This window comes from Equus caballus, chromosome 15, assembly GCF_041296265.1.
Source record: "Equus caballus isolate H_3958 breed thoroughbred chromosome 15, TB-T2T, whole genome shotgun sequence".
Classification (NCBI taxonomy): Eukaryota; Metazoa; Chordata; class Mammalia; order Perissodactyla; family Equidae; genus Equus; species Equus caballus.
The window spans coordinates 104,450,572-104,467,305 of NC_091698.1; the positions used below are offsets into that span (position 1 = coordinate 104,450,572).

At 43.5% G+C, this 16,734-nt stretch overlaps 1 protein-coding gene across 2 annotated transcripts in view; it reads right to left on the reverse strand.

Moving 5' to 3' along the window:
* TRAPPC12 (trafficking protein particle complex subunit 12) overlaps nt 1–16,734 on the reverse strand; it is an 88,267-nt gene that overhangs the window by 26,989 nt on the left and 44,544 nt on the right. For both annotated transcript variants that reach the window (XM_001502898.5, XM_005600235.4), the window contains exon 6: nt 5,455–5,567. In XM_001502898.5, the coding sequence (XP_001502948.2) occupies nt 5,455–5,567 (113 nt within the window). The remainder of the gene's footprint in view (nt 1–5,454; nt 5,568–16,734) is intronic.

Here is a 16,734-nt window from a genome sequence, read left to right on the forward strand (position 1 = left end):
ATCTAAGTTTCACGGCTGAACACACAGACTCTAGTCATCCTTTGGCAAACCTTCCACGTTAGGAAAAGCTCGTCTTCTTCTGAACAAATGACCGGTCTGCAGGTACCAAGAATTCTTTCAGAATTCAGAGTTTTCCCACTCTGCTTTGGTCCCAGAAGTCTCAGCACCAAACTTGCTTTTGGCACACCTCCGACGTTACAAACAGTCCTGCTGTATTAACCGTATCTTCTCTTTGCCCCACAGACCTCATTTAATCTTTTTCAATAGGAAAAAAGTCTAATTATAAAACTCATGCATGTGTTGTATAAGACCTGGGAAAGGAAAAGAATAAAAGGGGCTTTAATCTCATCACCCACATCACTAACATACTGCTGGATTTTTCCTTCACTGCATATTTTTTACTTTCTTGAGATCATACTGTAATTATAATTCTGTAGGCTGGCTTTGAAAATTAATATTGCATCATAAACATCCTCCACGTTACGGCAGTGGAGCTGAAACAACCATTAGGAAACCACATCATGCCTCGACATCCCAGGATGGGTGCTCTGGGATACCCAGGTCTGGTGCCCTGCTTCTTTGGTTAGGGTGGCACAGACTAGAAAAAACAGGAGACCTGTATCTCGGCATGTCCCCTAAGAAGCTGGGTGACAGAGCTCAAAACTGAAGGGAGGACACGGGGCCAAGTGGACTGAGTGCTATTGGCTGGCAAGTGTCCTGCTCCTCATCTGCCCCCGGCTGCTCTCGGACCCCCTCCTGCACCCCACGTTAGCTGTCACATAAGGTTGTTTCTTTTTGTTTGGGAAATCCGTGCTGGGACTGAACTGCCAAGATCTGACTTTTGCTGGAGCAGCAATTATCACACAGCAGGGCTCAGAGCACGTCTACAAAAATGGCACGCGGGCTCATTTTCTAGCATCCTGAAAGGCCTCAGCTGACTTTCTTACTAAAGGATGAAAACATTCCACCACCCCAGTTTGGCTTCTTGCTCTGTTATCTAGCCCCTTCCAAAGCATCTGATTCTACAATCATTCCTGACCTCCAGCCTGAAAAAACGACCTTGAAGAGCAAGAACTGATGGCACGCAAGCAATGAAAACAAATGGGATGGAGACCTCTTTGGGAACATGAACCACGTAACTTCTGCCTTCTTTCTGGAAACAACTCTGGTTTCGGAGAATGTCCTTGAGTTAAGCCTTTCAGATCAATGTTCAGGCTACTGGCCAGTCGGCGGCACAGAGTGCAGCCTTTGTGCCGGTCTCCTGCCTGTGCCAGTCCCCCTCGGAACATGTGAGAGAGTGGTCTGGGTGTGGCCAGCTCAATATGTGCAACTGGACACCAGGCAAAGTTGTGCTTGCCATGGCTTCGCTGAGCAGCTCTGCCGAGCAGCCTGGGTGAGTGCATGACCCGGAGTGCAACACCGCCACCTGTGGGCTTAGGCAGGAGGCTGGGATAGGGGTGCAGGCCAAGGAAGGAAAATGGAGGGAGAAGGAACTGACGGAAAACATCACCCAAGGAGATACTATTTCACGTTCTTGACTTGTTTCCTCCCTGGCTGGACTCTCCTCACGAGTGTGAGTTACAGTTTCCTGTACCTTCTGAGACGAATTTTTGGTGGAAGCAAGTGCAGCAGGGAGTCACTACAATTCCTGGTGCTGTCAAAGTGAAACATGAGACTGGAGTTTAGGACTGCTGCTTTCCCACAGCATCAGGGAATGTACTGTATCTGGGAGAGAAGGAATGACTGGTGGTTTGACTCCACAGAGAGCTGCGCAGTGGCAGTTAGGGAGCAGGTTTTTGGAGCTGGGTGACGTGTTCTCATCTAGCTCCTCCATGGCCCCACCGTTGTAGGCTGGTGATATTAACTCCTCCGAGGCTCAGGTTCCTTGTCTGTAAATTGGGGATAACATCACCTCGTACAGCTGCTGTGAGCACTGATGGAGGTAATTAATGCAAGCATTACTCACGGCACCTGTTGCAGTACGAGCATCAAACACGTGTTGATGGTGACCCTTACCACCCTTACCACCACGACCCTCATGAGCTCCCTCAGCACCACCATCAGTATTTGCCCGTCCAGCATGCCGAGTCAAGAACAGAACTGCGTTTGCAGTTGGGTGAGGGCAGGCGTGCCAAGCGCGTGAATGATACAGGAGGGAGTATAGACAATGCAGGGAAAGGTCTTGGTAAACAGACTTAGCTTTCAAGCTTTCCTCGCGTTTCCCATTTGTTGTGACCGACTCAAAAACCCAGAATGTTGGTGTTGGACGGAACCATGGAATGCTTCAGTCTATCCTCCCACCTCTCATTTACAAGTGGAAAGCAGAGAGGATCCACAGCCATGCCCCTGGGCAGACCTGCGTGGAAGTAACATATCCAGGCCTCTCCTTTTAAGCCACCAAATCACTGCTGTCACAAGAGTGGTGTGCCAGCTTCTATTATTTCTCGATTTTGCAATTTGTAAATAAATTTTAGCATGAACACAAACTTTCTATTTTTTAATTCTGGATGATCATGATGTATTGATGAACGACTCAAACAGAAAACAACTGGGGGAGACATGCACTGCCCACTGAAGTGCATACTCACCACGGGCAGTTTTGTGTTTGCCCCTGAACTGCAGCATGTGGTACAGCAGGTGCTCAGTAAAAATTTGCTGCACGAGCAAATGAACAAGCCCAGATAGAGCTGTCCTGAGAGGACACCTGTGGGGCAGACAAGGCTCTCCGTGCTTCACAAGGCTGGGTACTGGGATCCAGCTGAAACCAGCTTTAAGTAAACATGGAAGCAGCTCGGGAAGGTAACCACGCCCCCAAGGGAGCCATGGGGCCCCAATGTGACAGGAAGTTAGCAGCGAGGTTCAAGGCCTGTATTTCTTATTTTCAGGGCTAAGAGTGGAGGAAGCTCCAGGTACGCTCCTGCTCCAGGTCCTTCCCTTTCTCTCTTTCAGCATCAACTAGTCAAGCCACATGGGGTTAACCCTTTCTTTGCAGAAGGGCCAAGTTTTAAGTCCACACATTAAGGAGCACACAGAAATTACATGTTGAAATTATCCAGGAAAACCCTTTCAGCTGGAGACCACAGTGTCTCCTCCAGCACCAAGTGCTTGTTTTCCTTCCGTTTTGCCCACTAAGCACCACGAGAGGGACTGGCTTACATTCGGGTCACACCATAAGAAAAACAGCTACCCATACACGGCGGAGTTATACCACCTGTGGTGACAGGTTCACACTGTGAGAAGCAGGCAGCACTCGAGAGACTCAAGTCGTGCTCGCACACTGTCAGTGGGTCCCTGCATGTTTACATTCTCATCTCCCTGTAAAGCCAAGTCAGCCGGAGAGAAACGCTCTTGTCATGTGACTGCACTAGAGCTCTTGTTTCTCTCTCCTCCCGCCTCCGAGCTGTCAGCTGTCACCACCTGCCGCTTCGGGATGAAACCACCCATGAGTCTGAGGAGGGACCCGGTCCAACAGAGCACAGGGAGCGGGTATGTCAGATACTCATCACAGGGGTCTGCTGAGTCTGTTTGATCCACCACCAAACACAGCAAGACCCTTTCCTGTGGCCGGAGCACAGACGCTGCCGCAGGGTGGAAGAGGAGAGAGCCTCTTAGGTCTTTCTCACTTCAATCGGGACGTATTACAGTGACAAGTGCAGGCGAGTGATTAAGGGCAGGGACCCCAGAGCCAGGCTTCTTGGGCCCAATCACGTGACCTTGGGCAAGTCAGTTAACCTTTCTGTGCCTCAGTTTCCTCATCTGTAAACTGAACTGGGATAATAATAACCCCTACTTCATAGGGCTGTTATGAGAATTAAATGAGTTACTTGAAAAATGCTTAGGGACAGAGGCTAATTCATAATGAACATGACACAGTATTTAAGAAGGAAGACGACAAGTGGCCAGAACACTAATGGGGAGAATACTCTACTCTCTCACCTCTCATCTCTAATTGTTATGCTGTATTATGCATTTAAGGAGCTTAATACTGAAGGTACGAAATAATTTAGGACCAGGAAAACTGACTTGCAAAACTGTTTCTACAAACCTGACTTTTCTACCCTCAAGAGATCCTAAGACTCAGAATTTTCTCTCTCAAATACATAAAAACTTCCCCCAATGTGATATGGAGGTAAAAAACATAATTAAAAGATCATCGGTGTACAGTTTATAAAATCATTGATTTGGCATTTCTCAATAACAAGTTACGTGTTTCCTACTTCCGAAAATAATTATTTTAACCATGTTTTAAGATTTAAGGAAAAAAGTGTTAGAATCTAAAAAAGTTGATAACACAATTTCCCCATCAACTGATCAAAGTACAAGAAAGCAAACAGTTCTTCTTTTTATCTTTTAAGTTATGACATAAAAAATGGAAGCTGATATGAAGCTTGAGGGTGTGAGGTGTCCAGCAAGGGCTGCTGTGATGTGTGAGCAAGGCCCCCTGTGCACAGGAAGCTAGCGCACCTGCTTCCCTGCTGGGAAGACAGAGAACAACAACTTGAAACTCCGTAAAACCTCCATCAAGCATAGCTGAACTGAAAGGAGGAAACTGACAAATACAGCCTAATTCAAAAAATCATACTATGCTGCGGCTCCTAACTGCCTGTTACTAGCTTTGGAAGCACTTCCGCAGACATTACTTCATTTGGCCTGCACACCAACACTGTGAGGCAAGTAGGAAAGGTGGTTTTACTTCCATTCTGAAGATGAAGGATCAGAGGGTAGGGTTGTCTACAGCCTGGAAACAGAGACCCGCAATCCCATGTTTCCTCCTAACATTATTTAGTGGGAAACGGAGACTCGCATTCCCACATTTCTCCCTAAGATCACTTCATGGGATAACTTCGTCTTCTGTTGATATGCCAGTTTGGTGCCTCCCACACAAGTGTTACTTCACAACCAAGAATCAATCAGAAGGCTCTTCTGAGCCCATCTGCCTTCAAGGTCAGTATTATGATGACAGTTGTCACGATACAGTACAATTTGCTTTGATTCTGGAACATGTGAAGCCATTATCCCTTTAAAGATTGCTCCCGTGCCTCTCTGTCTGACACCAGCAGGTGTGTACAGTCCTTGGAGGACGTGTGAGTGGTCTGGCACATTGAAGGGCTTCCACTGGCAGCATGGGCACATGTTCACATGTGTGATTTCTACCCAAGAAAAAACCTTCCTGATTTTGATCTACCAATCATACAAAGGAAGAAGGATTTCAGGACTCAAGCTTTGCCAAAAACCATCCACCTCCCCAAAAATAATTTCAGTGAGAACAATGAATACCATGGTCACAACGAATCAGGTCACCTAGCCTTCCTGGACGAGGAAGCGGTGATAATGGTCTGTGGGGTGGGATGGGCAGAGAGCAACGTGGTATGCTTCTCGCGAGAGAAGGAAATTAAGAATGCATTCTCCATCCCGGGGAAGACGGCAGAGCAGGCCACCTGGAGCGACTGTTACCTTGCTGCAGACGGCCTTCACTCGGTGCAGCCTGTCCAGGGACTCCTGGGGACTCCCCAGGTACTGCTGAAGCTCCGCATGTAAGATCCGCATTGAGAAGGGCACCATGGAGCCTGGAATCAAGTCAAAGGGGAGTTAGTTTGCTATAACCAGGCACACTTTCCTACTTAGCGCTTGACGGAGGGGTCTGCAGAAGTCCTAGCAGAAGGGATGACAGAATCCCTCTAAAAGGGATGCAGTGGTGCCGGCTATATTAGTTTTCTCTGCAAAGCTGTACATATCTTCTAGGCAATTATCAAAGGAGACAGGTGGATGTCATGACTATTTCCGTAATTATGCTTCAATCATGGAGAAACTATCACAAAGTGAATGAAAAGGTAGAGACTGCCCCTTTCTCCAATAAAAGAAAACACAGAACACTCATGGGTTCTTCACATTTCTTTGGTATGGCAAGCTCAAACTGAAGGACGCTCAGGTTGGGTTCCCCAGACGGAAACCCTGAGAGGAGGATCTGTGAGCAAGCAAGGGCGTGGGGATGCAGAACTAGGGGAGGAAGTCCAGCAAGGGAGCATCTCAGGCCCAGGTCGCGAGGATGGAGCATCAACCTGGTTCGGTGATGTGTGCACACATGCACACTCTGCAGTCAAAGTTCTACCTGAGAGCTGTCCCAACAGGAGGCAAGGGAGCTGGACTTCAAAATGCCACCCCCAGGGCTGCCCCAGAGAGAACGATTCCCAGGTACTTCCAGCTCCATCAGTGTGCCAAGGGGAATGAGGGCAGTTCTCTGAGAAAGGGGAACTTTAAAAAAACATTTTATTGATGTCATATTGGCTTACAACAGTGTGTAAATTTCAGGTGTACATTATTATATATTGGTTTCTGTATAGACTACGTCATACTCACCACAAATGGTCTAGTTTTTCACCATATAGTTGTGCCCCTTTACCCCTTTTGCCATCCCCCCATCCCCTTCAAGAAAAATTTCTTGACCGTCAGCATCACTAAACATGGGATTAGGCTAACACAGTAAATTGTACATAAGCTGGTCATTTTCATCCCTACATTTTAAGTAGAAATAACAGCAATAACGGTCCCTATATGGTTTAGAATTTACCTGTAGGGAGAGAATATTTCTAGAACCTCAAGCTCTAAAAGATAAGCACAGAAACAAAACTTCTACTGGAAGTTCCAACACCCAATTTATAAATGAGCTGAATATACAACAAAGTGGCAGAGAGTTACTTGCTCTTTACCCTGGCAACTGCCCATGGACCTGGGGAGCTTCTGCATTAAAAAAAAAACACCTGAAAGGGCCAGCCCTGATGGCTTAGTAGTTAAAGTTTGGCACTCTCTGTTTTGGTGGCCAGGGTTCAGTTCCCAGTAGCAGAACCACACTACTCATGTGTTAGTGGCCTTGCTGTGGTGGTGGCCCACATTAAAAAAAAAGAGGAAGACTGGCAACAGACGTTAGCTCAGGGCAAACCTTTCTCAGCTAAATAAATAAACAAAATGAAAAAGCATGTGAAAATATTTTGAATGAAAATGAAAATATAACTTACGAAAATTTGTGGGGGTGCCACCCCAGTGGTGTAGAAGTTAAGTTCACCTGCTCTGCTTTGCTGGCCTGGGGTTTGCAGGTTCAGATCCCTGGCATGGACCTACACACAACTCACCAAGCCATGCTGTGGTTCCACCCCACATACAAAATAGAAGAAGACTGGCAAAGATGTTAGCTCAGGGCCAATCTTCCTCACCAAAAAAACCTCCACGAAATCTGTGAGATGCAGCAAAAGCAGTGCTAAGAGGGAATTTTACAGCATTAAAAGCATATATTTGAAAAGAAAAATCTAAAATCAACCATCTAATCTCTCACCTTAGAATGCTACAGAAAGACAAGCAATATAAAAGCAGAAGAAAAGAGTAAAAATTAGAGCAGAAATCAATGACATTGAAAACAGGAAATCAACAGAGAAAAACCAACAAAACCCAAAGCTGGTTCTTTGACAAAATCAGTAAAATTTATAAATTTCTAACCAGGCTAACCAAGAAAAAAAGAGAGAAGACATCAACTACAAATATCAAAAATGAAAGAAGGGTCATCACTACTGATCACACGGACATTAAAAGGATAATAAAGAAATATTATGAACAACTCCATGTCTGCAAATTTTATAACTTAGATGAAATGGACAAATTCCTTGAAACACACTTTTACTACAACTCATACGACAGGAAATAGATAATCTGAACAGGCCAATATCTATTTAAAAAATTAAATCAATAGGTAACAACCTTCCTTTTTTGGAAGGTTATTTGAAAGCACCAAGCCCAGACGGTTTCACAGGTGAATTCTACCAAACATTTAAGGAAGAAATGATGCCAATTCTTTACAATCTCTGCCAGAAAACAGAAGCAGAGGGGATACTTCCTAATTCACTCTGCGAGGCCAGCATTACCTTAATACCAAAACCAGACAAAGACATTACAAGAAAGGAAAACTATATGGCTCATAAACATAGATACAAAAATCAACAAAATTATCAAATCCAATCCAACTAAATCAAAACCAACAAAAACACCAGCAAACCAAATCTAAGAGTGTATGGAAGGAACTATACACTATGACCAAGTGGGATTCATTCCAGGTATGCAAGGCTGGTCCAATATTAAAAAAATCAATGAATGTAACCCATCACATCAAACAGGCTAAAGGAGAAAAATTACATGATATATCAATAGATGCAGAAAAAGCATTTGACAAAATACAACACCCATTCATAAAAACTCTCAGCAAACTAGAAACAGAGAGAAACTTCCACAATATGATAAAGAATATCTACAAAAACCTATAGCTAACAACATACTTAACGGTGAGAAACTAGATGCTTTCTCCCTAAGATCAAGAATAAGGTAAGGATGTCCTCTTTTTACCACTCCTATTGAACATCAGCCCAGAAGTCATAATAATAAGACAAGAAAAGGAAAAAGGTATACAGATTGGGAAGAAAGAAATAAAACTGTCTTTGCGGATGACAAGATTGTGTATGTAGAAAATCCCAAAGGAGTGACAAAAAAACTCCTAAACTGATAAACAATTAAAGGTCACAGGATACAAGGTTACCATACAAAAGTCAACTGGTTTCCAACATACCAGCAATGAATAACTGGAATTTGAAAGTAAAAACACAATACCATTTATATTAACATTAAAAGAAATGACATAGTTAGATATAAATCTGGAAAAATATGGCACAAGATCTATATGAGGAAAACTATAAAACTCTGATGAAAGAAATCAGGCATGATCTGAATAAATGGAGAGGTAGTATCCATGTTAATGGATATAAAGACTCAATATTGCCAAGACGTCAGTTCTTCACAACTTGATCTATAGATTCAAAGCAATGACAATCAAAATTCCCATGTTATTTTTTGGATATCAACATACTGATTCTAAAGTTTATGTGGAGAGGCAAAAGACCATAAATATCCAAAACAACACTGAAGAGAAGAACAAAGTTGGAGGACAGACACTACCCAACTTTAAGACCTGTACTACTGTAATAAAGATTGTGTGATACTGGCAAAAGAAAAGAAAAATACATCAATGGAACAGAATAGAGACCCAAATATAGACCTCAAAATACAGTCAATTCATCTTTGACAAAGGAGTAAAGGTAATTCAATGGAGAAAGGATAGTGTTTTCAATAAACGGTGCTGAGGAAACTAGACAGCCACGTGGGAAAAAAATGAATCTAAACATAGACCCTACATCTTTCACAAAAATTAACTCAAAATGGATAAGAGACCTAAATATAAAATGCAAAACTATGAAACTTTTAGAAGAGAACATAAGAGGAGAGCTAGGTGATGTGGGTTTGGTGATAACTTTCTAGGTACAACAACAAAAACAACATCCATGAAAGAAAAAATTGGACTTCATTAAAATTAAAAACTGCTCTGTGAAAGACACTATTAAGAGAATGAGAAGACAAGCCACAAGCTGGGAGAAGTACTCATAGCACATATCTGACAAGGGATCTGCATCCAAAATATGCAAAGAACTCAAAAATCACTAATAAGAAAACAACTCAATTAATAAATGGGCAGCAGATCTGAACAGTCACCTCAACAAAGACACACAAACGACTGTGAAAAGATGCTCCATATTATAGGTCATTAGGGAACAGGAAACTGCAAATTAAAACAACAATGCAAGGCCACTGGACATTTACAGGAATAGCTAAAATCCAAAACAGACAACACCAAATGCTGGTGAAGATGTGGAGCAACAGGAACTCTTGTTCATTGCTGGTGGGAATGCAAAATGGTACAGCCATTTTGGAAGATAGCCTGGCAGTTACTTACAAAACTAAACATAGGCTTACCATACGGTCCAGCAATCGTGCTCCTAGGTATTTATCCAAGTACCTTGAAAACTTACGTCCACACAAAAACTTGCACAAGAATGTTTATAGCAATTTTATTCATAATTGCCCCAAAGTGGAAGCAACCAAGATGTCTTTTAATAGGTGAATGGATAAACAAACTGTGGAACGTCCATACAACTGTTTTTCAATAATAAAAAGAAAAGCTATCAAACCACAGAGGAACGTTAAACACACATTGCTCAGTAAAAGAAGCCAGCATGAAAAGGCTTCATATTGTACAATTCCAACAATAAGACAATCTGGAAAAGGTCAACTATGAAGACAGTAAAAAGATCAGAGGTTGCCAGAGGTCGGGGGGAGGGAGGGATGAACGGGCAAAGCACAGAGGATTTTTAGGGCAGTGAAACTACTCTGCATGATGCAGTAATGGCAGATACATATCATTATACATTTGTCCAAACCCACAGAATGTACAATACCAAGAGTAGATTCTAAACTGTGGATTTTATCAATAATATGCCAATAAATATTGGTTCGTCTATTATAACAAATGTACCACATGAATTAAAAATGTTAATAGATGTTAATAATGCAAGATGTTAACAAAAACTGTGTGTAGGAGGAGAGAGGGTATATGCAATTTTCTGTACTATGTGTTCAACTTTTCTGTAAATCTGAAAGAGTTTTAAAAATAAAGAATATTAATTAAAAAGAAAGAGAATATAAACCCAACTACCAATAAAATTTAGCATACAACAAAGACAGTATCCCCAAATTATTGGAAGGAAAATGTAATTTTTAATAAGCACTATTGGCAGATGTGGATGGCCACATGAAAAAAGATAAAATCAGATCTGTGTCCTAGGGAAAAAAAAAAGAATTGTGTTCTTGTGGTCTCAAATTGGAACTTAAAATATTTTTTTTCTTAGAAATATTAAATACGGTGGCCAGCTATAGCTGAAAGAGTAATATTAATACTGCATCCAAGGTACATTGAATAGTTAAATAGGCTTCTGTGAGCTGCCCTAAGGATTTAACTGTGTAAGCGTCAATTCTATGGAAAATACTTTCCAAGTACAACTACTCCGTCCGTGAACTGCTGGGATATTACCAGTTAGAGCATGTGGTTTGTACAGTTAAACCATGGAGAAGTGCTCTGTAGTTTGATGACGTTATAAAAACAGAATTTTCTATATGGTATGTATGGCTTCAAAGTTCACAGCTTTGAATGAAATACTTATTTTCATCCAAAAGAGGTGAAGAGTAGATTCAAGGAAAGCTATTTTAATTAATTGCATAAAAATATACAAGGGGTTTGAGGAAGATACCAGTAAATTTTGGAAAGCAGTTATACACATAAGGTGAACTCAGAGATAACAGATAACAGGGAATGCTATGGAATCTGACACCTCGCTTCTCAAAGTGGTCCTTGCGCAGCTGCAACCTCAACCCTGCGACCTCGCCAGAGATGCAGTCTCAGGCCCCATGCAGATGGAGCACACCAGAGCCTGCACCTGACGAGATCCTGGGGGACGGTGAGCGCACTGAAGTTTGAGAAGCACTGCTCTGAACCATGACCTCACTGACATGAAATTAAAATTTACTAAGCCAAAGCCTCTCAAGCAATATGATTTATAGTTTTATAAACATGTCTCAAAATGTGTAACCTAGTTCATCAGGATCAAATTAAAACTCGGAATCAGTGTTATATAGAATATTCATTAGACGGCCAGCCCTCTGTATCAGTGGGTTCTGCATCTGAGTATGGAAAGGTCTACGATGGTTGCATCTGTACTGATCATGCAGACGTTTTTCTTGTTATTATTCCCTAAACAATACAGTATAACAGCTATTTACATTGTATCAGGTACTATAAGTAATCTAGAAATGATTTAAAGTATACGGGAGGATGTGAGTAGGTTATATGTAAATACTATGCCATCTGGTAGAAGGGACTTGAGCATCTATGATTTTGGTATCTGCAGGGGTCCTGAAGCAAATGTCCCCAACCCCCAGATACCGAGGGAGGGAGGACTGTGTGTCATGTGAGAAAACCCTCCCTCCTCAGTTGCACACAGTTTCCTTGCTATCTCCTACCCTTTTTAAAACAACACAGGCACTTCAAGACTAATCGGGGCTAAAAGAAAGCAAACTGAAGCAGCTGAGTCTGTCCCTGCCTCTGCTGAGGACAGTGGTGAACAGCCTCTGCCTGGAAGCCCAAGGTGGGGAGAGAAGAATCGTGGTTCAACACTTCTTTCAACACAAGATTTCTCAGCTCCCTTCAATTTTGGGAGTAGAGCAGCTCTTTGCTGCTTTTCAGGAGGGAAACTATATTGGTGAACAAAATTTACCCATTTCTTCCTTGGATGGGGGGACATGGTGAATAAAATCACAAATACAACTAATATTAATGTAGCGAAATTTGTTTAGAATTAAATTTTAACACGTTTTTAAAAAAGAAAAAAATTTAATGTTATTTTTAAAATACTAAGGTGTCCTCCCCGGCCCCTGATGTAACAGTAAAAAGCTGAAACTCCACAAAACTTCTGGATTCATTGTTCCTGCTCCTCCATTCAGCCCTTCAGTTCTCCTGTCTAGGTGGAAGAGGGAAGCCTGGAAGAATCTGCTGGGAGCTCTGTGTGGGGAGGCACTGCTGCTCCCCGTGCTGACTGCACTGGCCCCTCTCGGGGTCTTCTCTGCGTGCATAGTCTGAGGCAGAGAGCCAGCCCTGGGCCGTTCTTCAGCCTTGCCAACACGGCCCTCCGCAGCACCCGCACCAGAGTGCCCATGGGGAGCTCCGGGCGGCATGCATGCAGAACACATGCAGGTGGCAGGTGACACCCAAAGTGCCTCCCCGCGGCTCCACCCAGGCAGCTGCCAACAGAAAGAATGTGGGTGAGAAAGAGCCAGGGCTAGCCTCTTCTTCAAACACACCGTCTTTCCTGAGACTCTCAGAGAGATCTGGAAGAAAGCTGGGACTCAAGGAGGACAAAGGCCTCCTTCCCTTCTCTCCTGGTTACACTGAAAAGGTCTTGTACAGCTCGAACATCTCAAAGAAAGAAAATCAAGAGGCAAGCACACGCAGTCTCACGTGAAAGAGAAATGAAACAAGTTCCATCAGAGAGAAAACACTCCTTCCCGGAAGGAATACACTGTGCACAGAGTCAAAGCAAGAGGAGGAGCAGCTGCAGAAGCAGTGCCCATTAACTGCAGCTTGAACACGTTCAGTTAACAGACATTTACCCAGCGGGTTTTAGGTGCTAAACGCGAGGTGAGGCACTGGGTATACAAAATGAAGGCGATACGACCACCGTCCCCAAACAAACTGCTCAACACCTTCAATACAGACAGAGCCTGCTTCAACGTAATCCAGGCTTTTCCTAACAATGCTGTATATACCTAGCTTTGTTTGTTTGTTTTAAGAAATGCAAATAAAAGTACCTTGAAACTAATTCTCTCGGACCTGCCAAATGCACCTCCCCACGTCTGAAGTCACATGGGCAGTCAGTGAAATCCTTAATGCCAAGGAGTCTCGAGCGAGATGAAATATGCACAGCTTTCACGCTAGCCCGGGGGCCTGTCTCTCTCCTGCAGGGAGAGCACGGCTTGAAAAAAAGGGCTAGTCAAAATCTGCAAGAAAAAATAATTCCTAGCGGATCTGTTTTTCTGGAAAGTTCCCACATACAGTCATGACCTGCCAAAATCTAGGTTGGTATGAATACTGTAGAAGTGTTCTCATTAATCATTTAGGAAACATTAAATGAAAATACTCCTACAAAATTCATTTTATACAGTCCCCTGGAGTGCTGCAAATCCACACTGCCAGCACAGAGAGTCAGCGAGGGATGCACAGAAATCAACCAGGCCTCCACGTGGGGCAGTGAAAAACCAAAGAAAAAAGAAGCGAGTTCAGCCTAACCTCAGCGGGGCACGCCACTTTCTTCAGCAGGAGCAGGACTTTCTGTAGTGTGGAGACAGTCTGGGCCTTCCGTCACATCCTCGCTGTGTGTGCTGGGTGGGTGGCATCTTCTCTGAATCTTTTCTGTCACCAGCACAACAGGGCAGGGGGACTGGGACATGGCCACGCTGCCATGAGGCCCAAGTGAGCTGAGGCAACGGCACATGAGCCCTGACCAGCAGAGAGCACGCTGCAGGATCGATCCCACAGACTCTCTGCCGATGTTAACAGGTTTGCTCTTCCCCCCACAAGGTACACGTTCAAAGTGAGCTGAGGCAACGGCACACGAGCCCTGACCAGCAGAGAGCACGCTGCAGGATCGATCCCACAGACTCTCTGCCCATGTTAACAGGTTTGCTCTTCCCCCCACAAGGTACACGTTCAAAGTGAGCTGAGGCAATGGCACATGAGCCCTGACCAGCAGAGAGCACGCTGCAGGATGGATCCCACAGACTCTCTGCCCATGTTAACAGGTTTGCTCTTCCCCCACAAGGTACACGTTCAAAGTGAGCTGAGGCAATGGCACATGAGCCCTGACCAGCAGAGAGCACGCTGCAGGATCGATCCCACAGACTCTCTGCCCATGTTAACAGGTTTGCTCTTCCCCCACAAGGTACACGTTCAAAGTGAGCTGAGGCAATGGCACATGAGCCCTGACCAGCAGAGAGCACGCTGCAGGATCGATCCCACAGACTCTCTGCCGATGTTAACAGGTTTGCTCTTCCCCCACAAGGTACACGTTCAAAGGCAGTGTGCCCGGGCCTGCCTGTCTCACTTCCAAGTCACGGAGGACGCTCTGCTGGGACCACAGCTCTGCACTTGTTTCCCTTGACACCTCCCTCTGCCTTGCTGGTCTCCGCACGCCTTTCCCTATTCTCTGACGTGCATGGGAGGCCACAGAGGTGCCGTATCGTTGGATCGTCAGGACACAGGTCAGCGGACGTTTGTGCCTGACGAAGAACACAGTGCCATTCACCTTTGCTGGAAACAGCCCTCAGCAAAACTACCTTCGACTTCAGTGCTGCATGTGTAAGACAGAAACAGACGGAGTGAACCCTAAGCTATCACAGATCCTTATTATTTAAGGGGCAATTCAGGGGGGCTCCTAGAGCTACGAAGCAAGACGGGAAATTTAGGACTGGACCACACTGCCTCTGTGCGCGACTGAAACGGTCACGTCTCAGAAGGCAGGGCTGGTAAAGGACTGATCCGTGCAGAGCTTCTCGTGTAGACAGGTTCAGAAGAGGCCTCCACTCGGGTGTTCTACTGTAGACATGGAACCCAAAACAGAACATTTCCATATCTTTAATAATCTGTTCTAAGAAAAGACTGGAATGTCAAAGTTCATAAAAATGGCGAGCAAAATGAAGAGCAGTAAGATTAACTAACTAGTCTTCTCATATTGAGGAAAATATGCTTCAAATGATAAATGCTTAAGAGTTCTGGCACAGAGTAATGTAAATTGGAAGTGTAACCTTAGCAGAACATGTTAACTCAGAGGTGAATTAATTTTGTAATGGAAAATGTGGGGGACTTGAATTGGCCACCCCAAGATATGTCTCTTTGGTATGAGGATTATTTGGGTCTGGTTACTTTTAAAAACTGCAGACAGGAAAGAAACTGAAAAGTAGGATTTACTTACCCTTTGTTAAGAGACATTTACATTTGTAAAGGAAATCTCCCTCTGTAAAGGTGTCTCCTCTCTGTACAGGAAGCAGGAGGGATGACCTTATCTCTAGAAACTCTCATCAATGCAGAAGGCAAGGACTCAAGTCTGCATAATAACCTGACTCTTGTTTACTGTACATGTCTGGTAACCTCCTGTAGCTGACTCCCCCCTGCCCCCAACATCCTCCTTTGTCTTTAGCTGAAGATGATATTTAAGGTGGTAGCTTCAGCTATTTTGGCGAGCTGCTCAGTTTGCCTGAGCCTCTCCCATGTATACATGTTAAAAAGCTTTAATTTTCTCCTGTTATTCTGTCTCATATGAATTTAATTCGTTCTCTGGCCAAAAGAACCCACAGTGGGTAAAGGAAATGTCTTCCTCCCCTACAAAAAGAAAATAAGACATTTGAAATATGAACATTTAATTTTGAGCATCATGTGTGATTATGTGCTGATAAAAAGTTTCCAAATTTAGTTGAGAACTAGAAATGAGAAATACATGATTTTGGAGGGAGGGGAGAAAAGGAATATAGACTCAGTGACAATCAACCTTTACTGAAACAGAGGAGCAGACAGCTGAAGGAAGGGTGGAGATTTAGATCCAATTAAAGGGTTGTCTCATCAATTCTAGTTTGATTTGGTAATCCATAAGGATTAAGTTCTGAAATAACACTTCACATGAAACCATTATAGCTTTAATAACTTAAACTAAACACAGATTTGAACTTAGTATTAGAAGAGGCAATGCAGTTCTTAAACAACACATTGAAGATAATCAAAACATATTTTATGTCCAACGGAAAGATCTTCTGGCTTCATGATTTTGCTCGAGCGGCACAGAAAGTTGAAGTGAACTGTTTAATGCAGAGCAGTACTCTGAAAATCCAGAGCACTACGTGAGTTTTACATGCCCACTTTCATCATTTTCTTTTCTTTGCAACAAGAGAGAGAATTCCAAACAACAAAGTAGAAAGATGGTGCTGGGAGCGTGGGAAAATCTAACTGTCCCACAAGAGACGGAAATGAGCGCTCTCAGGAACGGACACACTACCTACGTCAGGAATGGACATTTCATTATCTTTTGAAGGTAAACTATGAACATTTGTTAACAATAACTTATCAAAACTGGTTCATCCATATAACAACAAATGTATGACACCAAAGCAAGAATGTTAATAAAAAAATATATGAACGATCTAGCAATATTATCCATGGATATAATCCCTGTCAACACTTCTCGTGAATACAAATCCTACAGGGGAAGA